The 27,866-nt window shown below is 34.0% G+C and overlaps 1 protein-coding gene across 3 annotated transcripts in view; it reads right to left on the bottom strand.

Annotated features, from left to right (window-relative positions):
• The window catches only part of shn (zinc finger protein schnurri), a 68,507-nt gene extending 42,938 nt beyond the window's left edge, over nt 1-25,569 (bottom strand). For all 3 annotated transcript variants that reach the window (XM_069124422.1, XM_069124424.1, XM_069124423.1), the window contains exon 1: nt 25,432-25,569. In XM_069124422.1, coding sequence (XP_068980523.1) covers nt 25,432-25,441 — 10 coding nt within the window. In that variant the 5' untranslated portion in view covers nt 25,442-25,569. The remainder of the gene's footprint in view (nt 1-25,431) is intronic.
• Nucleotides 25,570-27,866: the final 2,297 nt, after the last annotated feature.

Genomic DNA, 27,866 nt, shown 5'->3' with positions numbered 1-27,866 from the left:
TTGCTTGAAAGATGATTCATTTAGAAATGCTGAAATTATAATTGACGAAGCAACGGAAATATGTTATCTTAATGTATCGAAATTTTAAGAGCAGAGTTTGTAAATTAGATATTTAACAACTCCTTATTGGTATAAAAACAAATCGTCTGACAAATGTACTTACTTGTCGATGCATTCCATCAACGAAGAAACTATAGCAACGTGACACAATCAATGTCTTGTCTAGTTTTTGTTAAATTTGTATAAAGGCAAATAAGAAACATTATACCTGCCAACTGTGAGTATCGGTTTCCTTCCCGTTCGATACTTTATTCTTCAGAAATAATCAGACCCGCTACTATTCCTCTATATTTGAATTATACTTTTATAACTTATTTTAGTTTTATTAGAAAATGTAAGTAAATGTTCGCTATTCTTAGAATACACAAGTATTCGAACAATTAATACTCGTCCTAATTACACCTATCGCACGCATTTGTTTGCATCTCTTGATCTAGGACACTAACCTAGAATTTATAATTTTTACGACTGACCAAGTTTTCACTTTTCGGGTGTGACAGATTTGATTATTAATCATTATCGTATGACGACTATCGACTGTTAATCAGATGACGTGTTAAGCCATTATATGCCTAGATACACTTATAAGTGGTATTTCGCTTATATTCATTAAGAGCTAATGATATGGACGCAGTGCGATGCCATCAGGCGAGCATGTGCGCTCGCCGATGCCCCGAGATCAGCCAAAACGTCACAGACATTAAAACGGAGTGGAGGAAAGACGCTTACGGCAGAGCTAGAGGCTCGTAAGTCGTAGAACCATACGTGCTATTCGGTGTTTATTGTCAACTTTCGGTTTCAAAACATAATTCCCTTTCTTTAAACAGGCGATTCTTACTTCGTCATACATACATACATACACGCTGTCGTACACTATTTTCTTTACACAGACATGGAGAAAACGTATCGAAACGGTAGACGCATTACCGCTCAAGTATTTACGCGTTTATTCATTTTTAATAGAATGTAATTTGGTGAGAAAACAATTAATGAGAGGATCAACCACAGTTTTCTCCTCTATTGTTACACGATCAAATTAATCTTTAAAAGTTAATGTGTGATAATGCGTCAACTCAAAACGTTGTCGGGTAATATTACTTAAAAAACTTTGTAATATTGGCTTTTCTAGTTTTCAAGCTATATATCAGACAGACAGAATTCCTTCAAACTGATAAAAAGATTATCGTGACGGAAGAAATAGTAAACAAATTCTGAAGATTTTCTTGCAATATTGTAATGTCAAAGAACAAAATCCAATGATCTAAATTGCTCGAAAAAGGTTGCAAATGACAGATTGCGTTAAATCTTAATGTGTTAATGCTAATGCAAGCTCGTACGTACACTCGTAGCACGAGAAAGTATTGGAACATTCGCAGACGAACTTTACGAATATATTATGCGTGTTATTTAAAACATCTTGAAATTTCATTGGCACTGTTACGAGGCCCGATATCCGCGCTCATAGCCGGTGAAGTTTTAAACAAACCTGAAAATACAGCATATAGAAATTGCAAAATATTTAGTACAAGTATCTATCTCGGCGAGATTACAAAAGTATTTGAATCAATAAGGCACAATGTTCATAGGAACCATCTGTAATACCTCTGTTATAAGTATACATACTTAAGTATACGTACATGTACATTGCATTTCAAAATGTACATTTTCAGATTGGTGTTAAATATCAATATATGTACGATATAATCATTGAAATGAAATAAAATTTCAAAATGATTTATACAGAGTTGACCCTCTGAACGACGCGCATTTTAAGAGTTTCCGTCCAGAGATACATACTATGCACTTATGTGGTCCGCGTAGTAAACCATGACTTAGCGACAAACTAGACGGCTAACGAAGAGCGCTTAAAAAGATATTACTGGTGCGAAGCCACAATCGGGCAAACAATGTCCATCTTACTACCTTTGTCGTGAGATCGGTCGTTTGTCGGTCATCACATCACCACAGTATGAATGTAATATATCATCTCATACTCATTGACTCGTTGAAAAAACAGGGTCGAAGTATCCCGAACAGCGCGGTAGCGCTTGTCTTAATCGATTGCGAAGAGAAACAAACGGCACAATAGCGCTCGTCATATTTGTTACTTTATGAAATACGTACTAATATGAGTACCATTAGTTTATAAATATTTCAAGTTTTGTCCAATAAAAATTAACAATGAAATACAAAATACCGTCAGTCGTCCGTAGCGTTCAAATGTACTAGGACTTTTCCACACAAAATCTAAACAACGCGATCGTGCTGCTTGGGACTCAAACGGTTAATAAGATTTTCCTTTCTCTAACTTATCTTATTATAAGAATAGCGTAATAACACGTGTGTGTACATCGTATAGCATGCAAGTTATTACATACATATACGTATACACGTGCTATTGCATACACAGTTAAGTTTTTGGAGAGTTAAAAATTATACGCAGACTTTCGCATTGCGTCTGCGTTCTAAAATCTCTTCGTTGTTCGAGGGTCAGCCGTATAACACGTACGATATGGACATAACAGTTTTCCGTGGTAAATGCTCAAATATTTTCACGAATCAGCGCATGTAACCCTGTTATAACACTGTTCATCGTGTAATTTCATACATTGTAACATTGCCTAGGGATGAACGAATTTATTACTCAACTACATTATCGGAGCAATGCCTATTGATTTTTGAAGTCGTTGAAATAATTAATAAGCCGTGGCACTAAAAGTAATTCAATTTAAACTTCCGAACTATGGTTCCAGCCCTTCCGATTTCCCGATCAAATAAATACCTTCTCCGCCGAAGAGAAATAGTAGAAGCACGTGCGACTATCGATTTACGGAAGAATTAATGTTGTTTAGCCACGGCTAGGGATGAAACACGTGCCGTTCTACGACTACACTCAATTGGTCAGTGAACCGAATAAAGCCCTGATGCGGCGTTTGTCGATGCTGCACGAGTCATAGCAGCGTTTTCTTCTTGTATTGCTGTTATTATTGTTTGCTCTCTATCTCGATAGCTCGCTGCGTGACCTCGTGCCCCTCGTTTCCACTCGTCAGACTTTCAAGCGCTGCGTTTCTTACTTCCGCTTCTGCTTTTTTATGTTCCTCCAATACGAAGGAACAAAAAAACAAAACCGAGGAAAGAGAAACAGATAGAAAAAGAGCGTTCGAAAAATGTTTTCTTGTTATTTATGTAACAAGAAAAGTAAATAAATCCTACGTAATTTGCGGTAAATGAGCAACATGTTTAAAAAATTGCGCTTAAAGATGGTGTAAAACCTGAAGAAATTAGTCAATTCGTATGAATTATCGGTAATAACAAGTAGATTGCAGATATTTATATATTTGTGGAAAATTTAAAGATTTAGGAATGCATAGAATACACGTATTATACAAACGTGTATAAAATATCCAAAGTACAGTACTCGTTATAATATTTAGTAGATGAAATATATCTCTGCCTAGGTATCACTCGTTTAGATGTGTTCATAAAACCATAATTCCATACACCCTAGGTGCAACTAGATTGTATCGCGTATACTTACTATTTTATTGGATAAACATACACCAGACGTTCCAATAATCATCGGCAAAAAAAGCGATTCTATGTAAAAAAAAAAAAAAAAAAAAGAACAAGTCGAAAATATACACTAGAATTTGTTGATATAATGTTCAGTTTTCATATTTGTCAAGTGTACTTAAATTTAGCTAATTCCGGACTGGACAGAGGCAAATTAATCGACGCTATTCTACGTGTGAAAATAAATCGAAAATGTGAAATAAAGTTTGCTAATTATTTAGAAATCTACCGCCATCTTGGATTTCGACGATTTCTTAATATTTCGTAGAAATCAACATTTTAAACAACCTTTTCCTCCGCGTGTTATCACCAAAGTATTCTAGTTTTCGAAACTTCTCGTGCGTTAGTATTGGTTGTCGACCGCCTGATTGATACTCGAAATTAAGACCGAGCGGGTTACAGAGCTCGTATAAGAAAAAGTTGTTCAGAATCATACCCCTAACAACATGTTAAAAAATTATCAGAAGAAGTTTCCCAAATAATTACCTATAGCGCTTTATAGAGCGCTTTGTTTCCGAAGAAATGAAATTTGAAAATTTATTATATAAATATGTGTGTGTCAAGCCAATTGGTAACTAGAAATTGTATCTTACATTGTCCTCTTGGTTTTGCACGCAGAATAACCTCCTTCTGTGATCAAACCTAGTCCGTAATTAATCAAGTTTACCTATCTTTTTATATATTTTTTATATATTTATATATTTTTATTATTAAAGCGAAGTGCCGCATGAAAAAATCATATTCTAAATATTCGATTTATTTTTACACGTAGAATTACTCTTTTGTTGATTGTATTTAATGGCATGTCCTGCATCTAAAGTTAGCGCACCCCCATTTTTCAAGTCCCGTTTCTTTCTTTTGTTGCTGTTGTTGTTGTTGTTGTTGTTGTTGTTGTTCCAAATTGTTCTGCGTTTGTTCTTACATTGTTACAAAGAAATGCTCGTGTATCTCGAAAGGTTTTAGACAATTTTTAGTAAGTCAACAACCCGCCAAAAAAATAATTTCTGTGCAATTCGCCACTTCTTGAAGATGTTCTTCTCGAACATGTACCTAAAAGTCGTTCCGGGTTGTTCCAAACGTTATTCCAAAGTAGTATTTCGATATCATATTTAGTTTGGGGAATAATTTGAAAAAATTGTGCCTGTAAGTTAATGGACAACGGACACTTTTTCATTTTCACAGCAATAATATACAGTAAAGGGTTGTTTTCTCTTAGAACGCGTACTTACACCACAAACACAAACATAAGGGTGACTTCATTCCTGCGTCGACGCCTAGGGTTGGCTGTTTGGAACAATTACCTACAGCTCTAGGACAATCCAGAAGAAAAATTTGATGTTCGGAACACGGAACAACGCTTTACTCTTGTGTCGACACTGCCTTTCGGCATTGCCTTGTGGGCACAGTTTGTTCAAATTGTTTCCTAAACTAAATATGATGTTGGAATAATACTTTAGAACAATGTTCAAATCAGTTAAAACAATCCAGAACAATTCTTACATATTCGAGTTTTGGAAAATGACGGTTGATCAAAAATTCACTTTTTGGAGATTGTTCCTAGAACCTTTCGAGATAATTCATTATTAGTTTGAAGCAACGTAGAACAAGAACAAAATATTCAGGATTTAAAAAATGGGAGGATAATTTCATACAGGTATACCTTGTGTAGACGATTATCGTTGAACCGATAAAAATAATGCCGCTTAAATCGACCGCTGAAATCGATGGTCATAAGTTGATTCGAAAATTGAGATATTCACGTCACGTGGTGCCTAGCCGGACGCGAAACGAAGCTTCCATTTCTATTACACCGAATGTTGTTACGCGTTATTTTTTCCGCTTACTACAAATCGATATTTTACAACGAATCAGGAATCGAAATAACCGACTTTTCCGCGCTTATTTTACAAATATATTTGTTGATACCGTCGAGACTGGAGCTTAGGGGGAATAAAGAAATATAAAAAAAAAGAAAAAAAAAAGAAATGATAATGTTTCGATAGGTATTAGGTATACTTCTATATAGATAAGCAACAGCCGTTGATAAAACTTCGTAATACCAACGATAACTATTATTGACTTAGGCACTTCTGTTTCAAACTATGCAAACCTCTAATACCCGGATTCCTGCTCGTGATTCACTTTAAGCGAACTGTATTCTGTCATAATCACCGTGATTAGCTTTAATTGGACGTTTTTAGCATTTATTTATTTTAGTACATAATTTGCACGTCTGATCCTTGAGTCTGATGAAAGGAAGAAAATATTAAGCGTAACGACGCTTTAATATTTTTCTCAAATTTCCATCACAACCGACTTGATTCACTTGTTAAAACTAAAATAAATTTGTACAAGTGCCCGCATTATTCTAAGCAAAATTTTCAAACTCGTTATCTACGTACAAGTACAGCCATCGCATTAAATAAAAAAAAAAATAATTAACTATCACGTTAGAATTATATCTTGAAATACTTATTTTTAATGTTTTTCTATATTATAAAAAATAATTTTAAATAAGGAAGGGGGTGCAGGTTACTGAGATATTATAAAGGAAACAGACATCGGGAACTCTGTTCTGATATAACAATATGTACTCATTGCCAGAAGGGTTACATTCGAATTCGATAATTTTATAACGTCATGCGACTGGAAACTTATTTACGTATCCACCTTTCTACGTGTCTTAAGTGTTAATCGTTACTCCGTAAACGTTTTTACGGTTATCACAAACTGTAAACGGTCATCTGTGTCCTACATGTTTTTCACTGAGTAAAAGTCTTTGTAAAAATTTGTAAAAATTCGTATAGCATCACCGAAGCTTCTAAATTGACACGCAAAGTTGTCTCTCCTTCGACTCCTTTTAGGGAGGTTACCTGCTCGTTTGCGAGAAACCGATAAAATTATCAAACTAACTTGGACACGAAAGAACCCGGTGTACAAAGTGAAGGTAAGTATTACGTTGTTGTCCCTTGTTATCTAGTTCAATGCTTTGTTATTAAGCGAATTAATTGTAGCTTTTTTAGATTTTAGGCTCTCTATGAATCAACATACATAGATATATATTAACGTTAGTTCCACCCATTGTATATTATATACATTTTCTCGTTCGTTGTTATAGTTTAACTATATTATTTATTATACACGAATAAGTGTCATTTCTTAAGTTCTCGTTACACAGATTCGCAGATTCTGTACATAGCATAGTGTGGTGCAAACCGTACACAGTTCATTCACGTATAACAAGGTCAACGTTGGCTAGGTTGATCGAATAGAAGTAAAGTAGAAACAAGTTGCAAAAGCAAAAGTACACTATGATTAAGTTTATAGAATAGATGTATAGAATAGATCGCAATAAATGAGATATTGCGATGAACAAAAGTATTGGCACCAACCAACTTTCCTTGTAAAATTCTGTAAAAACTATGATGCTCTATTTAATTTGTTCCTAAAATTGAATGCAAAATTTATGGAATTTAAACGTTGAAGATAAAGTTGTGAAAAGTTTGTATTCTGACAATTAATTGTTACAAGTAATGGAAATTCCTGTTTCATTTACAATTCCTCGGTACTTACATCGATCCTAGCCCACTTTTCAGTTTCTTTATCTTTGGTTTCATATTGGTCTCGAGATGATTCTATATTTAATTCAGACAGACAGATAAACAGAAGAATAAGCTAAATAAAAACCATTAATAAAACAATCATATTTATAAATAGCACGATTTCTCTTCTATACTTATTCTGCATTTACAATTATTAAAGATAACTCTACCTTCAGAATTCTTATTAATGCAATACAAAATAAAGTTGACTTAATGCAAAGAAAAAAATGATTGTAAAGTTATAAGATCAGCGAATAACTTTTATCCATAAAAGTTAACAGTTCCATTCGATCTCTGCTGAAACGCAAAGTTCTACCGTCAAGTATCGTCGTTGCATGTATTAATAGAAATATTTGAAATAAAAGAATTGAAAGAATCCTGAAACTGAAAACCGCGATATGCAACAATTTTCGCATGTTCGAAACAGACAGCGCAGAGTGTAACCGTTTCTTAGTAATCGTAATCGTAACAATGAAAATATGATCAATTAGTACTGTTCGATTGTTGCGTTAATAATAGAGCTGTCCATTGTCCGAGTCATTCAACTTGCAATTATTCCAGTCTAATAATTACAACGGCGAGCGTGGAATCACTATGTCAGAATTAGCATGGGACTGATAAGGGAGAAAAAAACGTAATCGGCCAGTGAGTACCAGTGACACACGAAGGCTGCACTCGAGATAACGGTACAGTACAAGAAATGAAGCGTCAGTCGCACGACAAACAATCAATTACGGACCATGAATAGTCTGTTCAGGCTACTGTACATTGTCCAGCCAGCCACTGACCAGCGTTTGTAATTCGTTAATTGTTTTATGCCGGACGTGTCAGTTATATTAAAGACTGCCATTACTCCTTTAATAGTCCTGGCAATAAGTTTCCAAGCATACGCGATAGTACTAAGTTAACTGAAAATATAAACATTTTCAACACGTATTATATTGGCTGGCTGAAGTTCGAATACCGAAATATGAATTTCTACAAAAATCAAACAGCATTCCTTTGTTCACATTTGTTCGACCAAAATTTTCCTTTGTCTATTCTCCAAAAAGAGTGCGCTTAAATTTTTAATTTTTAACAATTTTCATTTGATAATAACATTTCTGTGAAGAGTGGACCGAACGAAAATTCTGGCTGGACAAATCGTGGTTAAACATACCCCGCTTAAAAATCAACGAAAAGGTTCAAGGGGCGCTGACTACGGATTTTTTTTTTTATTTTTATTTGGTGACAACTTTTTTTTTTTAAAGGTGGGCAGATGAAAATTTTGATTGGACAAAAAATGTTGGTTTTCGTGAAAATTCGCATTTGGAAGTGCCAACTTCACCCAGCTTGTTATTTTTCCAACTGAGATTTTGTCTGTTAACTGTACTGATTTCGTTAATAGCCAAAACTTCAATTATTTTTGTATTTATTTCATATCACGTCGATTTAACCTTCTTATGTATTTTTACCCACATCATAACATTGTTATTTATTTTTTACATCTCAAAAACTTTAGTATTTTTAATTAACTTACTATTAGTATTACTGCGAAATCTTATTGCCAGAGATAGTATAACGGCTGTCGAACATTACTTGAATTTGTCATATAATTGCACCTTGGCCCACAATCGGTTTCGCTTTGTTCTTCTTGGGAAAATTCAAGGGACTCCATTACAGTTTCGAAAATAGTTTTTAGAAAGATCCGAGATATTGCCAAGATGGAAAAAGAAATAAAAATAAATTAATATTCGGAAATTAAATAACAAGCTTTTTTCCTTCGGTTCATTCTTATTGCCACCTATGCTAATGAAATCAGTTCAAACGATTGATTTTCGTATCAAGGAATCTGCAAGATACGTAAACGTACGTTTAAGAAATATAATTTATGATATTGTAAATTCGCCTCATTTCACTCAATGATTGCCTTCAAAATTAAATATGTGCAAAATTTTATAAAATCCGTCTGCAATTTATAAATTGCGTAATTGTTATTTAACAACTCGTTTAGTTTTTCTTCAAAAATATGCAACTCGAATTATATCAGTATAAAAATGATGATCATACGATACTAATTTTATATATTGCATATTATATTCTAATTTGTGTATGTGAGTGTGCACGCGCGCGCGATGAATCTTAATATTTTCGCAAAAGAAAAAAGAAGAAAATGGAAAGATAGCAGAAAGAATTTTTACATACATTTTACATTGATATAATAGTTGTTAGAGATAATAGGTAGGTAAAACTAAAATTTCAATTTCATTCATGAAAGCAAAAGACAGTTTCCTGAAATACGTGAATGTTTCTGGGAAATGGGATAATCTTGAGATTCTGATATTTTGACATGCAAGATGTATGTAACATGCTTAATATCTTTCACTGACTTGTCATAATATTAGAATTAAAGACATCGACAAAAGCCTTGACCCTTTTATACAAAAATAACATTTATTCACAAGCGTTATATATGCATTATATTAAGCATACATGTGAGTACGTTTTAATGTATTCTATTAAATGAAATAAAAAATTCAGTTTCTCATCTATCGCATTGTACCGTCTGAAGTTTCACGCAAGGAGAATTTAACATACAATCGAAACTATAATTTATATAATACAATAGAAAATGCAGTACCTAGTTTTTCTTCTTCCTTTCGTTATCTTTTATACAATAACAACAAATTTTAGACTTTTTGTAAAAACGAAAACTTAATCGACTTCTTTTTAGCAAAAGAAAAACTAACGGGGCTACATAATTAATTTATTAATATAATAAAATAAAACCTTCTAGACTAATCCCAAAAAATGTCTTTTAACTTTATTTATCACATACCGTAACATAAGCGTTCGAAGTATACTAAAAAGTATACGCACTCGCAAATCTATTTTTAGCGAGACTGATTAATTCGAGATATTGTGTTAACGTCACGTTTTGTTCTTTTGGCAGAGCGTATGAATCATGTCTTAATCCACTTTCTTATTTTGTGCATAATATATTTCATTCGTATTTCAGACATTACTATGCGGATGCTTTTAATATGAAATATTATTGTACGAAATTCAAAAACTATTTACATGAAAAGCAAAAACTGTATCATACTGGTATGACATTTTTATATTAGGGGGAGGGAGATTTATCTTGTATCCTTGAAGATTATAGTTGTTGCAAATCTTCACTTGCAACCAATAAACTGAAAAGCTTGTAACGAATAACATAAAAAAATGTAAATGTATTCTAACAATTTTACCTTAAAATATTGATGGGTTAAGCAAAAAGGAATAGAGCGCTCGCAAGTTCCAGGATACAGCCCATTGTGTTTATCTGTAGCTCGGGATCATGCATCAGATATATGATAAAATTTATGCACACGTTTTATCAATAGTGTATATCGCATATCGTGTATTACAGACACATCCATACTAATGAACAAACTAATTTAGACATAGAATATTAAACTATGCGATAGATTATCTTCAAGCATTGTAAATAAATCAAGGTTACAGTTTTATTCGGCACTATTAATTTAAGTAGTAGCAATAATCCCAAGGTCTTTTTCAATACAATAACGTTTTCTTCTTTCTTTATATATATATTAATTTTCAGAAAGATACGATAAAATCTTTAACGAAATGCAATCTTTACTCTAAATTAAACATTTTTTTAAAGGCAACTAATTAAATTAATCGACTAATTAAGAATCGAGGAGTAAAAGGATATACGTAATAACTATTGCTTACAATCTTCTTTACTAAAGCGCGACAACCTCCATAAATTTTATGTTACTTGTTCCTTCTTCTTCTTTTCTTTTTTTGTAATTACGCGCTAAAGGTAGGCACATAAGTGAAGAACTTTCTAAAAAAGAAGAGGGTAAAAAAAGAAAGATACATGTATCTATTAAGATGCAGATCTGCGTATTAAAAATGTACAAACAAGTGACATACATCTGAAAATGAAAGCACGTATAAATTGCTAAATAACAAACGATTTGGAATGGAGCCAGCAACATATTAGTCTTATTATTGACAATATACTACAAACTTTTCGATTTTACATCAACGTTTGATTATAATACCGATTTATTATATTATATTATTGGTACTGATTATATACTGCTACTATAGTACATATAGTGATTTATATTAGACATATATGAAAGATTATAGAAGAATGTATGATGTATATATTTACATGCGGAACTATCAAATATGCTCACAAGCATTTAATATATTTCATACAGATCATTAAAATCACATTGATATGACCGATTTGAATATAATTGAAATACGTAAAGGAGAAACATATAGGAAATATAATTTCATAAAATGAAATCTTATTGAAAGCAAGACATCGTTAAAAAGAATGTTGAGATTTCGCATACGTGTATGTGTATTAGGCGGGTTGGAGACAGTAGTACAACCGGAAAGGAGATCATACATGTAAAAATATGATAATTTTGTCATTAATGATTTGAAGATAAGGAAATCACCTTTTCGAAAAGATGTCAAATACGCAATTAAGATGGATTTACATTATACATTTCGACACGGGTCGATTCCATTCTGACGAACATTCTTATGAATAGTCAGATAGGGCTGTTCACATATAGCGTAGCGGATCCGTTCCGACACGTTACGTACGGAAAGATACCAGCACCGGTATTAAACACTGAAACTTCACACTATCCGTCATCGACCGGTACGTGACGTTCAATCCAAGTGTCCAATCCAAAGTTTGTAAAGTCGACACTCTCAAGCACAAACTTTTATTGAAAACAGAGTATTCCTTTGCCTACGATTTGTCCACGTTTGTCCAAGCAAAATGTCTTGATCATAACTTTTTTCTGAAAAACGAACAAACCAAAATTACGGTTGCATAAACCGTGACAACCGTTACGGTAGACAAATTGTGAGCAATCACATTCCATTTACAAATCGATCAAACGACTAGTGAAACGCTGATGTCAATTTCTTTTCAATTTTAATTTGATGATAACTATTTTTTTAATGGTGTACAGAAGGCTAATTTTTAAAGGGCAATCAATAATGAGCATACTACATCGTATATTCGTAATTTGTAATATCAAATAAATATTCTGAATCATTTCTTTTGTACGCGAAAACAGGAGCGAAAACAGGAGCGAAAACAGGAGCGAAAACAGGAGCGAAAACGACACAAAACTACGCGATGAAAATAAAGAATAAAGACATTTCCTGAATATGCACTTTCATTGCATGTAAAATAGCATTAATAAGCAGAATCGCATGTGAAATATTGTACAAATTAGGAAGATGAAATTTGAACGCATTTATACATTGGCGTATGTAAATGTTTCACGAATCCATACAGCAGAAAGGAACTTTAACAAACATTAATATTTTAGATACGACTTGGGCGACAGAATATAGTTCCAATTGCTTTCTTCGGAGTTACTGAAAATAGATATAATTTCACGTGTTAGGTTTGGATAATTTATTCTTTAAGTATATGATGTAAATGTATATGATGTCTTTTATGGATGTTATTATAAAATATGATGACATTCTTCTAAACTCTTGCTTTTTTTATTCCTTATAGATAAAGAAATACGGAAAAACGAACGTTATTGCTACAAGAACGTTATTGTTATTCGATTCTATGAAAACGATTGAACGAGTACATTATTTGTACACTACGTCTGTAAAATATACTCTAGAAAATCATTTTAGTAAATTTAGAAAACATTAAAATAAACGTTATCTTTTATTATGTAATTGTAAATTACATTACTAGACAGATTTAAATATACGTGAATATCATAAATAATTGATATGTGTAATGTATTCAGGAGCAGACGCATGATTTAACCGACAAATCAAACTTTAACTTGGACCGAATAAAGAACTCGGTCATGTCATAATTGGTCAAATGCTCGAGCATTCAATTATAAAACGCGGTTGCATAGTGGAATATAAACGAATCTAAACTATTATCATTGTTTTAGGATATTTACTGAACAAAACTAAAACGAAATCAAATTCTTATAGCGGCACTTTCCTAAAGCAAAAATTTTACTCGAAAATGTTATAGGAATGCTTTAGGAAAGTATAAACGACTTTTCACTAGCAGGTTAGTAGGTATTCCAATAACAGTTCTTCAAAGACAATAATGCCAATTTATTGTTTTTATTATTATCACAAAAAGTCATACTGAAATTTTCGTTTAATTACAATCAGCTCATTAATTCAAGTTATCTAGCTAATGAAAGTGCACGTAATATTTCTCGAATAACTCCTTTTTTTTCGTTAAAAAGATATGGACTTGAAAAATTCACAAAGAACTGTAAATATTTTAACAATCAGTCATACAAATTTATGAAACAAATGTTTTGATGAGATCCTTGAATAAATAATATTTAGTCTATGCATTTAGAATTAACCGCATTTTTATTACAAATCAATATCTACTATTAATTGTAATATTTATATATATTAGTAATTACTTAATTACCTCATTATACTCATCTGCCATAAATTCTTCTAAAATTCAAGAACATAATGAACATTTAAAAAACATGTTTCAATTTATTTAAAATCAATTTAAATGAAGTTAATTTAAAAGATACAACAAGTGACAAGTACTATTACTCACTACATTTAATTAAACTATAAACTATTGAGTATATAATACAATACATATTATACAATGCACATAATATGATAACAATTGATTACACATATTATAAAATACAAACTGATGTACTTAATGAAGCAATAAACTACTTTTCAATATTAAACGAAGAAAATATTTTCCTGTTTCTAAAAATAAAATTATTGCATATTCTGTACATCTTTGATACATCTTTCAGAATAATCGACTTATTATTTTTTGATATACAAAAATTTCCATCTAACTTAACTTATCGTTACATTGCCACAGTTGCGCGCTGATTGGTACACAACGTTATAATCGGAATAAAATCTCTTCAGTCACCCTCAACGGTGAACCGTTAAGGGGTTAAAGGTTAAAAAAGCGGGACACACGAATGATAAATAGGGACGCAGGGATGACGTTATTAAAAGTTGGAACAGTTCAATGACAATCAAGTAACAATCAGAAATGATAGTAAATCTTAAATTTGTCACGTGCAACAGTTTTCTAGAGCACATTGCATGAACACAAATTTCATATACACATATAAACATTACAAAATATAAAGATTGCCAACCTTGAGCGATAACGTTTAAAATGCCCTCGTAAGAAATTACATACACGATATTTTACAATTATTTGACGAATGACTTCCTTATTGTATTAATAATATCTTAACGATATTGTCAAACAATTTGTACGATGTCCACAAGTTATATACAATCCTAGTATTTTAAGTCCTTTCCTTTATATTTAGTTGCAACTTGAAATATATAAAAAAGCATTGTATAAAAATATTTAACTTCGCGTATCTTTCGCAAATGTTGAACATCGATATCGTGTTATTCAGTGTACCGAAAGTTTTCATACAGATCACAATTCCATATATAAAATAGATTTCTTTACTTCCTAAATTACAGAGAAACTACACAAGATGGACCGCATAAAATATGCATTACGTTATACGCAAAACTGTCGCCAATGACTGTGTTGTCGTTGCGACGTTAAAGAATGGAAAAAGAAGAAGAAAATATGTATTACGCTCTATCTTCGAAATTACCACATTTTTCTTTATTCACTTTTTTCATTCGAATAGCTACTATCAAACTTCACTACATGTATTTGAACCTTCTGTGTAGAGTTACGATGAAAAATTCAATTCAATTCAATTCAATTTCAAATTCAATTCAAATTCAAAATCAATTCAATTCAGTTGATATTTTAAGAACTTACAACGTTAGAACTTGAAATACCCTTTTATCTCTCTACTGTTCTAAATCTTCTAGAGAGATGAATACTTAATTTTAGTAAGTACTCACAAACTTTCTTTACAGATAAGTTGTTTGGCATAATAAATTTAAGTAAGCGAATTTTTAGATGTTACCCGATGCCAAGATAAATGTCAATGTGTATGTAATTACCGGTCAGCTGTTAAACTTCAGTTCGATCTTTGGAAATTATACGATAAAGAGATTTCAAACAAGATAATAGAATATAACACAAATATCCATAGGAAACGTATCAAATATATCAGAAAGAGATAATTCATTTTTATTACTGCTTTCCTTTCCCGTCAAGCTATGCTTTAAATACTAAAAAAAAGTCCCCGTTAGGAAGCGAGTTGATATATATACTTTAACTCTATTGTTCAAGTAAGCGTATGGTACGGAAATGCTGGAAATTATATAACTGACAATGAGCCGTAACTTCTTGGAACAAACTTTGACAACTTAACTTAACTTAATTAATTAATGCTTTATTAATAACTCTCTTAGATTAATTCTTTCTGATACTTTTAAAAATGTTAAATATTTCTGATACTTTTACAAAAGTTAACAATGCGATTTCAATCATGTACGAACTCTTTTCTTGAAGAATATTTGGCCGACCACCTACGTATCTCGAATCGGTTTATTCAGTTCGTCACAGGTTCGAAACGACGAAACAGAATAAGACCTGTGCCTCATTGCAACCAATCCTCGGATCGCAAACGAAGGATCAATTAGGACATATGCAGAGATGTTTATTATCTTCTAAACTTCATTATCACATGTGTTATTGTTCTATGAAATTATATAAATAAATTTATTTTTTAAGCGAATTCTATATAAGAGTAAACGTTGTTCTCGTTTGATACTTCGCTTTATCGCTATAAAACAAAACATTTGACATCCCAGGCAACGATGACAAAATCTCCGGCAGTTTATTCTCAGAGTTAAAACATTTACACTACTACCGGAAGATCATACAAATTTTATAATGCAAACACACTAATAATGTACAGAGAAAACTAAGACTCCTGTTTGACGTTTGGTAGAGAATCAAAAATTATTCGTGAATTTTTAACGATACGTTATATATGGTTTTCACATGATGGTACTCCAACTCACTTTGTTAGACGTTTAGACTCGATATGCGTAAGAGGTTTAAAGCAAAATTGGAGAACACACAGATTGAACGTGACGTTACTGTTTTGTAGTTTTCTCGGACGATAATAGATCTTTCTTCTAAAGTTATGTAAAACATAGAGTGACGACTATTCTTAGCGCGACAAGTAAAATATAAGGATAAGAACACTACGCATCAGTTATTTCTTCGATGTTATCAAATATTTAAAACAATATTCACAAATGATTTAATAAATCTAAGAATCCATGGATGTTACTTTGAACATTTAATAAAATAATTTTAAGCTGAAAATAATTCTTTGACACGCTAGTGGTCACGGAAGAATTTCTTGTAGGTACATTATACGATTAGTCCTTCTGCCCCTTTAATTAGGAAAAAGATTAGAGTCGATTTATTTGCAACTGTAAAGAAAATGGTTTGTAACACTGTAGGTGATCAAACCTATACAAGAGCACTAACTCATTAGTTTGTTAATCATTCTCATTTGTATAACTCGTCAAATCTATAACAGTCTAGTCTATGATAATAATCTAATCGATGCTAAATTCCAAGAAAAACGTAAGATGGAAACGTATTGGAAATAATAAATAATAAAGATAAAAGGTATGTAACTACACAGATTTCAAGGATATTCTTTCAGTCCTGCAGGCTATTAAACCCAAAAACTCAATTATCAAAAGATTATGGAAAATTATAACGAAATCTTGTTAAAAACTTGCAATATAAAAGATTAAAATCAAGTGGACAATCAACATTCTTAAAACGTTTGATATTTGATCTTCTCCTAAATAAGTACATTAAATTATTTGTATAAATATTAATATTTCAGAAATTGTATATACTTGTAATTAAATTACAAAGTGATTTTATTATGTAAACGAAAGTGTACATATATTACTTAAGTAATATTTGTATAGTAATTGTAATCAGTAATTCTATATGTAGATAATTAAATAAAAAATTTTGTATAAAGACATTTTTCTCTTCTAGTGCATTACAGCAAGAGAAAAAAATGAACATGTAGCAGTCCGCAACCTATTTTTGGACGTAGAGCACTGGCTTGGAATGAATCATATCTACTACCAAACGATAAGCGTCCGTTTTTCCTTTGAAATAATAGTTTGAAATAATTTCATTAAAGCAAAATTCTCATTACGTAACGAAGCATATACACACTTAGTGTATAAAAGTATTGCGACATTTAATATACACATGTCAAAGTCATTTTTCACGTAACCTATATCCAAATAAAAAGGTACAATCATATTCTTTCGTCAGTAGTCGAGGCATCGATATAATTTTTGACACTATATTCGAAAAAACATTCGTTTTCTGATATCTGTATAACTTACAAAAAGCGAGGTAAAATGTTAATGCGTAAATTCTGGTAACTGCGAGTAACAAAGTAACGAAGTGTATTGAGACACCATTGCCAATGACTCGTACAGTGCTGCCACCGGCAGAGAAACGGGAGATTCCCGCGGCTAGCAAGTGAGTCACGCGTGCGAATGGGCTCGTTCGTCTGACGAAGCGTCCTTCCCCGCCCCACGGTCTAACAAAACATCCCACTCATTCTCTGTAGACTGACGAAGCGCCAACACCCTCCCCGCAAGCGTCTTCGCAACACCAAGCGTACACGAGGACGGTTGCTGGTTCCCCGCTGTGTCTCCATGAGTCGACAAGACTCGACTTGACTCGGCTCCGTTCGCCTTGCCAGCCACGAGGAAACCCCGACTTCCCCACTCACTGCGCACCACTCCGCACTTGCCGCTTACCGCCCATGATCGTTACCCCGCGCTCTGCCCCGCCGACGAGCCGTTCTCAGAAGAGAAGCAGTAAACTCGACGCAGATTCGCGTCGTTCGACTTGCGCCACGCCACGCCACGCCACGCCGCACCGCACCGCACCACACCGCACCGCACCGCACCGATAGAGCGGTGAACGGGTGATTAGGTCACGCACCCCGTGCGTCGTCTACGTGCCCTAGGCCGTTCACGGCCGTGTGTCCGCGGAATCCCCCGTTGTTTTTAACAGCCACCGATCACCTCCCTACCTATTATTACCAACATTCTCTGCCTCTGGTTTCTAACGTAGCTTGGAATGCGCCACTTTCACGATTTGCGCGAATCGCTTTATTTTTATTTCAACTGCTCGTGTTAACGCCCGATTTCTTTTCAATTAAACACAGTTTTTCGAATGGAATATTGCGGTGATTTTATATTTTTCCAAATCATGATATCATCACTAGACTGCGGATTTTTATACAAATTCACATTTTTGAGAGTGTAATACGAAAAATAAAATCTATTTTACCTATATACTATGTATATATATTACCTATGAAATGCAAAAAAAACACTACACTTTGGATATTTTATGTATTTTATGTTATATCATGTGCGTTTTGTGCAATTTTACACTTTCGAGTTTCCTATAAATGATATTTTGATTTGATCGTGCACATTTGTATCGATAATCTCACACAGAGATTGTGTGATTTATCAAGCGCTATTGTTGAACGTTAGATACGCTATATTAATAAATTGCTTAATACTACATTTTTAACACAAAGAAAGGGAAGAATAAGAAAATAAAATTTCTTTTTCAAGCTCAGTTACTATTCAAAAGTAACTTGAAGACAAATCTTTCGAGAATTAATATCATTAAAGAGTATTGCAAAGCGCATGCTACTATGCAGAATCTTTCCGGACTTATGTATGAGTATCTTTATGTTTTCCTGGGACCGTAAATGTCATAAGTGATCATCACAGAGAGTGGTTTTACCAGGAAATTTCCACAATGGATAAACGATACTCAAGTATGCTGGCAGATTACTATTAAACGCTGAAGATGCTCCAAAGATAAAGCGTAGCCTAAAAATAAAGCGAAGTTTTCGTTTCACATATTCGTCGGTGGAAACAATTTCCACTGTTTTATAAAATTATTAGGAAATGTTTGTAACATTTTATAATAAAGAATAATAAAAGTATTTTCCAGAATACCGTTATTTCATACAATAATATACAAAAATATGTAAACTATACCTAAACTATACATATGATATACAAACATCAAGAAGACATCAAAGAATAAATTTTCTAATTACAATAAGAATATTGTATTTTTATTTCTATTGTTGATCTTATAGAACTATTTCTTTTCCAGATGCGACTATATCACGTAAAACTTTGGTTCTCGTATTCGTAAGTCACGATCACTTTGTACAAATATTCAACCTCAAAATATTTCATATCAGTGTAATGTGAACAGTGTAATGTCAACAAAAATAACTTATTACAATAAGGAGGATAAAAAAAGAAGGACGTCAGGCTTGCCAGGAAAATTCATTCACGCTACAACCATTACCATCAAATGTTTAAGTATCATATTTTTGCATTTTAAATTTCCCAAGTCATGAAATATGTACATTTATAAAAATCATCAAAATAAAACGCATAAATTGCCGATTGATAAATTATAGTTATCAATTAATGAATTTCACGTGAATATTTTAGTTTCTGCGCAACTTAACAGTATTCAATGCACGGTAATGACGGAATACTACTTGTGAATGGGTGATTAGGTCATGAATCCTACGCGCGGTGTATCACGGAACATTCGTAATCAAGAATCGTGCGCTTTTTGTGAATAGTTCACTCGTTATTATAGTGATGAAAAACATCTCTTATTGTTGTATCTCATTTAATCTAAAACGATTTATGAAATGGATTACAACATTAAAACGGTCTCTATTAACTTGGATATTTTCTTCCTATTGTTTCATCCACATTTTTCGAAATGTTATTAACATTCAATTCAACATAAAAACTATAATCTAAAGATTCTATGAGTGATTTAAGTATTCATAACTTGATATTAATATCGGGAAATTTACTCTCGTGCATGTTACAGCAATAATAAAACAACTTATCAAACATCTTTGATATGGGAATGAGCGACAAACGAAATTTGAGCTTTTTAACGTTAATATGATTTTACCGCCAATACCCAAGATTAAATTATTTTAACGAAAAAAGAAAAGGGACCTTCCTCAAATTCACTTTTACGTGTCGGTTCCAGGTAAAAAAATCGGATTCATCAGTGTTTTTTACAAGAGAGGGAAGCAGATTTATTGATATCTGAAATATGAATTACGCGGTGGCTAAACGACGACGATTAATCTAATCTCAACCTGCAGCAAAATACAATATCACATCGAAAAATACGTCGTTATCGCTGGTATGGTGTATGGTTTTCGATCGGTTTTATCAGAATCAACACAAATTTTAAGCACATGTCTCCAACTTCTCTTTTATTACATTAATGTTCCAAAACTTTCGCGCAATTCATTAAAAATTGAATAGCGTGCACTATATGCATAACGCATAATTTTCTGTATTTTCTTAAAATAAAACATTAATAAAGGCAAACGAGACTGGTAATGTAGAATCAAAACATGCTTTTTCTTCAGTAAACTTCCATTCAATTCATTTCCTCTATTGAATCTATTCTTAGCTTGCAGATTCAGGAACGATCAAATGATAGTGCAACGGTTCTTTTTTATTGTGATCATTTATATTCAATCAAAGTATGTGTGTACAAGCGTACAAGTGTACAGGTGAATGCCGTGGAAAGGCGTATAAAATTATACAATTCCTTTAAGAAGTTTAAATAAATCAACAAAATAATAATCTTGTTGCGATAACGAAAAGTACTTTGACGATTGATTTTTTATATTCGAGTCTTGCTCCGTCCACGATGAAAGTCTTTCCAAAGTGTACAAATAGCATATTAAAAGACATTAAATAGTATAATAGCAATATTAAGCTTTGCGATATGCATTTCTTTTTATGCCATACATCAACATAGACAGAATATTCAACACGCATAGGAGGCATGTTCGTGATCTGGATAGATATCTGTTTAACGCAAATAAAACAATTTGAATATGCAGATACTAATTACAACATAAATCCACAAATTGTAAAAAAGCATTAAACTTTCCACTTTCCAAAGAAGATTCAGTTATAAAGCAAATTTTTACTCAAAAAAAATAGACTTGTCGACCATGTTTGACGCGTTCAAGCGTTCATAAGCAACGACTATGAGAATTTCTTTCATATATGTAAGTATGTATTCTGTCAAGAAAACTATGATTTTACTGAACGCATATAGAAGCATTCGTAGAATAGAAAAGGTTAAGTTTATATCAACTGCTCGGCGTGCGAGTTTTGATAATTATTTTCATTCAATTAAGATCCTTTGCGCCAAAAAAGATAATATTCGTTCAAAGGAAAATACAGAAGATGAGAACGGAAATCACTAGATAAAATCAGTACTTTGTGTTCTGATGCGAGAGAATTTTACTCGCATAATATAATTTCAAAGGCTGGAATAAGAATTGTGTCGGTTCGTTGAAGCCGTTAAAGTTGCAAGATCGAAAGTAGTTTCGACGAGAAAAATGAATGCATTCAGCGCTTTTGTAACGAGGAAAGCGGGAGAAATTTTCATGCAACGAATAAAAGCAACTGGCATACACATGCTTTAATAAGTATATTTATTTACTGTCTGATAAGTAAATTCGAATTCGAATAATGATCGTCGAACTTTCGGCAATTATCAATATCATTAAAAAAACACAAAAACACGTGTTCTCTTACGGGGAAATGGTCGATCCCTTTGGATGGGTACAGGCGGGTCGACTAAGCGGTTGGCTGGCAAGGAGTGCCAGATAAAGAACCCTAGTCGACCAGAAAATCTAAAAAGTTAAATTCCGTGGTCGACTGAACATGACTAGGTTTTACTAACCTACACAACAAAATTTAGTGTTCATACACGAAAATTACTCGAAAAATAAAGTCGATCGTCGACTATATCAGTCAACCAAATTTGCACCTACACAAAGCGACATATTAAAATTTCTCGCTAGTCAGTTACTTAGTCGACCTGTCTACAGCCGCCCTTTGTACCACCGTCGTTGCTAATGGTCTATTTACAATATCGCACCGAGAAATTTCTATCTGCTAGAAAATTCCATATACTTTCAACCCCTTTTCGTACGATTTAATTTGGGCCTCTGCGTGCCGTAGTCAGTAACAAAATCGTTTACACACTGGGGGAAACAAACTTCGGGTCGTTCTCTTGGTCTTCCTTTACTGAGGAGGGGGGGGGGGGAGGGGTTATGTTTTGGTTCGCAATCTGTGTTATGAATCTATTTGACCATTTTCATGTTTATTACGGATTCCATACGAGTCTGACTTGTGATTTTTATTCCTCTTTCCACGAGTGACATTCAATATTATACGGTAAAGGGTTAAGCTTATTACAAGGCCGTAAACACTTTATGGTATCAATGAATGAATGTAACCATGTTTACCAGATTTACGACAACGATCTCTCGGCTATTAAAGTTTTGACAAGTGAATCGAATAAAATTAATCGTTCTGTCAACATTGACTGGGTGCAACAGTTAATATTTATTAGTTAATATTTTAATCAGATGGTTTAAATGAGTATTCGTAACATCTTTCTTCTACTAGGACACGTGTGCTATTCATTTTTTCTATGTACGTAATAACGTGTCTCTCTTTCTATCCTTTACGACTGAATTTGAATTTAAACACTAAAATTTTTAAGACAAGAGGAAATCATTATATCACATCGATCCATTTAACACTAGCCTTACCAGGCCCGGTCAAATGACCGGTTTCAAAAATGTAGAAATTGATTAATCATATAATATAAGAATTTACACAAAGTTAGATGAACGAAAGAAATAACAATGTATGTACAACTTTAAATTAAATTTCGAAATCGGTCATTTGACCGGGCTTGGTATGGTTAGCGTTAAATGAAATATATTTATTTGAAGAATATTATAATCAAAAATAACGAATATGCTATATAATTCTTTCTATATTATATTAATTATTCAATTGACTTAAGAAATAAAAAAATATTTAAGAAAGACTTTCTGTCAGGTACAAATAATCGATTTTGCCTGAGTTTAGAAAGAATTTAACTATTTTCTCTATATAAAATCAATACATTATAACGAATAAATTGCCACACTTTTATTGTAAATAAAGCTTCTTTCAAATGAAAATTTCTCAAGCCACCAATGGTATGTGAAATCATCATAGAATTTGAATCTGGGTTAACACTCCGCAGCTGTCTTCCCAATTTCCTCGAATTCTTTTTCGAAACTACTTGAAAACACGGGTATCGAAAACACCACCGGGATTCCATTGAAGTAACTAATAATTAACAACTATTTATAACATAGTTAGTTATAACATAACTTAAACTTTGTAGATTCGATATAACAGATAACAATTATCAAAATAAAGCAATTGAATTCTTTTAACAGGTTATAGAACTTCGTGCGTGCAACGCATGCATTTCTCTTGCTTGAATAATTTGTCAGTGATGATTGTAACATCACGTTCGTTATGTACTATTTGATAAAATAGCGTCAGGTTATTTGTCTATCTTCGTTTCATTCTTTGATAAATTTTTTCATCAAAAATACTAAAAAAAATACGTAGATCGACATTCACATCTCGTGGAGAAATGTCTTCTATTACGCAACCTATATATGATACATATAATATAATATAGTATATAATATATAATATAGAATATATAGAATATAATATATAATATAGATAATATATAATATAGTAGATAATATATAATATATATAATATATAATATAGTATATAATATAATATATAATATAATATAATATAGAGTAACGAAGAATTTGTTAAAACCTATTCTTCTATCTAAACTGCCAATGTTCATAAATGTTAGCTCGGATGCATACAGTCATAACGGAGTAGCATAATAGATGATTGCGTATCCAACAAATTTTCAAAATCATGTCTGGAAAAAATGTCATACCATATTATTTACTTATTTTCTTTATATAGAATCTCTGTCTTTCCAGTTGTACTGTTATTTCTGTCCCACCCTATACATATGCATTTGCGTCGAGGATATCAGGCTGGCGAGAAGAAGGCTTCCCTCTTGCTTTAATAACATACGATTTATTGTAAGGAATCTCTCAGTAAGTTTTAATTTTAACAATTTACTTTATGTATGTGTGCTCGTGTGTGATGACTTGAATTCGACTTGTGAAAATCTATGTATGTATACACTGTAGTTGAATCAGAAATTATCGCTTTTACACGTTTCTTATCCAAATAAAGTGATTAATTTATTTTTGCGTCAACGTTTCCTTAAATAATGGCTTGGAGGTATAGTTATTTATAACAGAATTAAAAAATATAAAAAAGGAGTAATTTGATGTTTTCTGTAACCTAGCAGGCTAGATAACTAAAGAGTTCCAGTTGGTCGGTTCGATCTGGTTTCGACTTTATACAGCGGTCGGAGATCAGTCGTGTCACCTACAAGCGTGGCGCGTCGCTAGGTGTCTTTCTGGCGTAGCATGAAAATAGCCAAGCGTACTTGGAATATCGTGCGGCCTACGCGTTAGGCATGCTACAACGGCGTTAACCGAGCGTTCTCCAAGCGTAAGCGAGTGCGAGCTAGCACGAGAGATTACACGGCTCCTTCGAGGAGTGGGGAAATACGTACGAGAGAAGACCGTTGAGGAAAAAGAAAGAAACGGAGCGCGAACAAAGAGAAGGACGGAAAGACAGGAGGGGAAGAAAGGCCGCGAAGCGGAGACAGGTAGATAAATGCGGTTTATGCTAGGAAGAAAGAAGACAGACGACCTCCTGTTGTCGCACCGTATCTTACGAGTATACGGGGTCAGAGACGAGAAGAGGGACAATTGCGAGAATCGGCCAAAGAACGAGAGAAAGAAAGATAGGAAAAGAGGAAAGATAGAAAGAGAGGGACAGATTCTAAGATTGACGGCAAAGGGAGGTTACAAGGAAAGAGGAACGCGAACGAAGATAGAGATGGAGGAAGAGAAAGAGAGCAAATAAGAGATTCCAAGAGAGGAAAGGATTCATACACGTGCGCGCGCGCGCCCTCACGAGAGAGAAAGAAAAAGAGAAAGCCTATAGTGAGAGGTAGAAAAAGAAAGATTCTCGGAATGGAAAGACGGGAGAAGAAGCGAGAAAGAGAGAGAGAGAGAGAGAGAGAGAGAAAGAGAGAAAGAAAGAGATTGGTAGAAAGAGAGAGGAGTAGCTCATGGTTCACCTGTCGTCATGGCAACGCCGTTTCGCCGCTCACTTGTTACTCCAGAAGCACGAGAACAACACAGAGGGACTTATACGCGCACTATCCTTTTCTCTTTGGTATGCGGTGGGACACAGAGTCGCGACTCCTCTCTCGTTATCCACTTACCAGCGCGTCAATCTGTTTGCTATGCAAATCCCATCCGACCGGTGCTGACGTAGACGGTAACACCAACGCAGAAACGGGTCCGTCGACGATATCTCCTACTAACACACTTAACGGTGAGCAGTTAGTCATTGCCCGCGTAGCATACACGTAGAAAATATAATTGGCTACCACGACGGACCACGCAGCAATTCCACACGGGTTCTCCTTTAGCCCCACCACTTTTCTGCTCGGTAATACTGATACCGAACTCACTACACAACTCTTGCCAGCACCAATACTACTTAGACATATAGTGCTGTTGTTACTACTACGATTACAATCACCAACCGTAATATCACCAATACAACGACGACATCGTGTCGGTAAACGCACCGCAAACTCCACAAACGAATTCCTCTTGCGACTTACACGGTTCCGCACTGATATATATACATATCAGTGCGGCTCCGCGACTCTTGTCTGACGTCATTGGCGCCTAATCGCAACGTATTTCGTATATCACTTCGCGTACTTCTCTCGGACGTGCACCTCGCGCTTTAACCAACGATAAATTCTTCCTGTGTCCTTCTTCCTTTTTTCCTTTTTGCCTTTCTTCCCTCGCGTGATTCTCAAGAATAACGTTACGACGCGATTGCAATAGTCCTGGTTCAACAAGTATCCATGACGGAATTTTCTTTTCTTTTTAGCATAAGTTTCCTATCGCAAAAATGATATAGTGTTACGCAGAAATCAGTTTCTTCGGTTCGATGAATCTTCGCTTGACAGCCAACAGGGACAACGTCGCTTCGCGGAGACAGCTGGGATGCACTATAACGTTACAATTTCTCGCTCATTCGTCCTCGATTGAGATTATAAAGAACCGATTTGATCTACCGTAAGGTACGATCTTGAAGCGCGTATCGCGTATCGAGTGTTTGATCGCGCCACTCACTCGGCATAGGCACAAACCGCTTTCCACCGTGTCTAATACGTTACTGCTCATCACTCTTCCTACAACATAATTCCTGTTCGACAACACTACACGCACTTTCCACGCTCTTGCTTGATCGTCACCACTACCACTACCACTACTACTATCACCACAATCTTTTCTCACTAAAAGAAGACGCTCGTACTGTGTAGCTGCGTTGCGAAACGGATGCGCGCTCGCCTCAACAAGTGATCGCAGCAGCAGTAACAGCAGAAGCGGCGGCGACGACGACGGATCGTCAGCTCGTCGTTCCAGGGTCGTTCGTCGGCGTATAGGTGGCACAGCACGCGCATGCTACACCTCCTGACGGCGTTGTTATTGTTGCGTAACTGGCGGCCCGCTAAGCCGAGTGTGCCGCTGCCAGCAGCCGGGCAGAGAGAGAGAGAGAGAGAGAGAGAGAGAGAGCGAGATGACGTGAGAAAGAGGCCGCGAGAGCGAGGTAACAGCAGCCGTGGGTGAACCAGTGGGCGAGTATCTCTGACGAGAGAGCGTGCGAGCAGTGCGCCGTCTGGCGTGGCTGACGACAGTCTACTGCCTTCCGAGAACCACGAGGCGATTCCGTGTATCGAACGCGCACTGCCGAGCCACTGAAGGGATGGACTCGAACGATCAGAGTGGGGATCCTGTTGGGACGAGAGGGGACGAATTCGAGGTTCAGACGAGTGTAAAGCTTCATCCACACGCATTCAATCTTCCGAAACGCTCTTGGCTATACCACGCTCGTGATTTATAACGGGTTCTCTGCGATGGGTTAATACTCTACGTTCAAACATTTCCGTAGATTCCTCGCATTTACAGCTGTCTTAATAACAATAATTGCATTAGCAGAAGTATAAAATTAAAGCAGAAAATGTAGTACATTATTATCGGTTTCATGAACATCTCAACAAGTATAGTAATGACTATGTTTAATTTAAATATGTATTTTAAATGACTTTTCATTAGTTAACGTATTTATTAGTTGTTGTTTGTATGTTAGTCAACATGTGTTTTATGTGCTACGCCTAAAAAAATATATACATAGATGCATATGTGTGTATATTTAAATTTTACATTTACAATAAATTATAATTGGAAAATATAAAAGCGATAGAACGTCTTTGCGAATAATAATTTACTTGTATAAATTTCTATAGTAATACTTATAAATATGTATTTAAGTTTCGATTTATTTATTTGGAATTTATTACGAAATTTCCAAAATTTTTAATTACAAGTTCCTACATTAAGTTTTGAGCGAAACAATTAGAAGACTAATAAACAAAGTGTATGTATATTTTTGTTATGTCATTATTTTTTCTGTGGTTATAGTATTAAG

This window comes from Bombus flavifrons, chromosome 12, assembly GCF_040668555.2.
Source record: "Bombus flavifrons isolate JBK064 chromosome 12, iyBomFlav1_principal, whole genome shotgun sequence".
Classification (NCBI taxonomy): Eukaryota; Metazoa; Arthropoda; class Insecta; order Hymenoptera; family Apidae; genus Bombus; species Bombus flavifrons.
The sequence above is the reverse complement of the archived record's forward strand: the minus strand, read 5'-3'. Positions and strand labels throughout refer to the sequence as shown.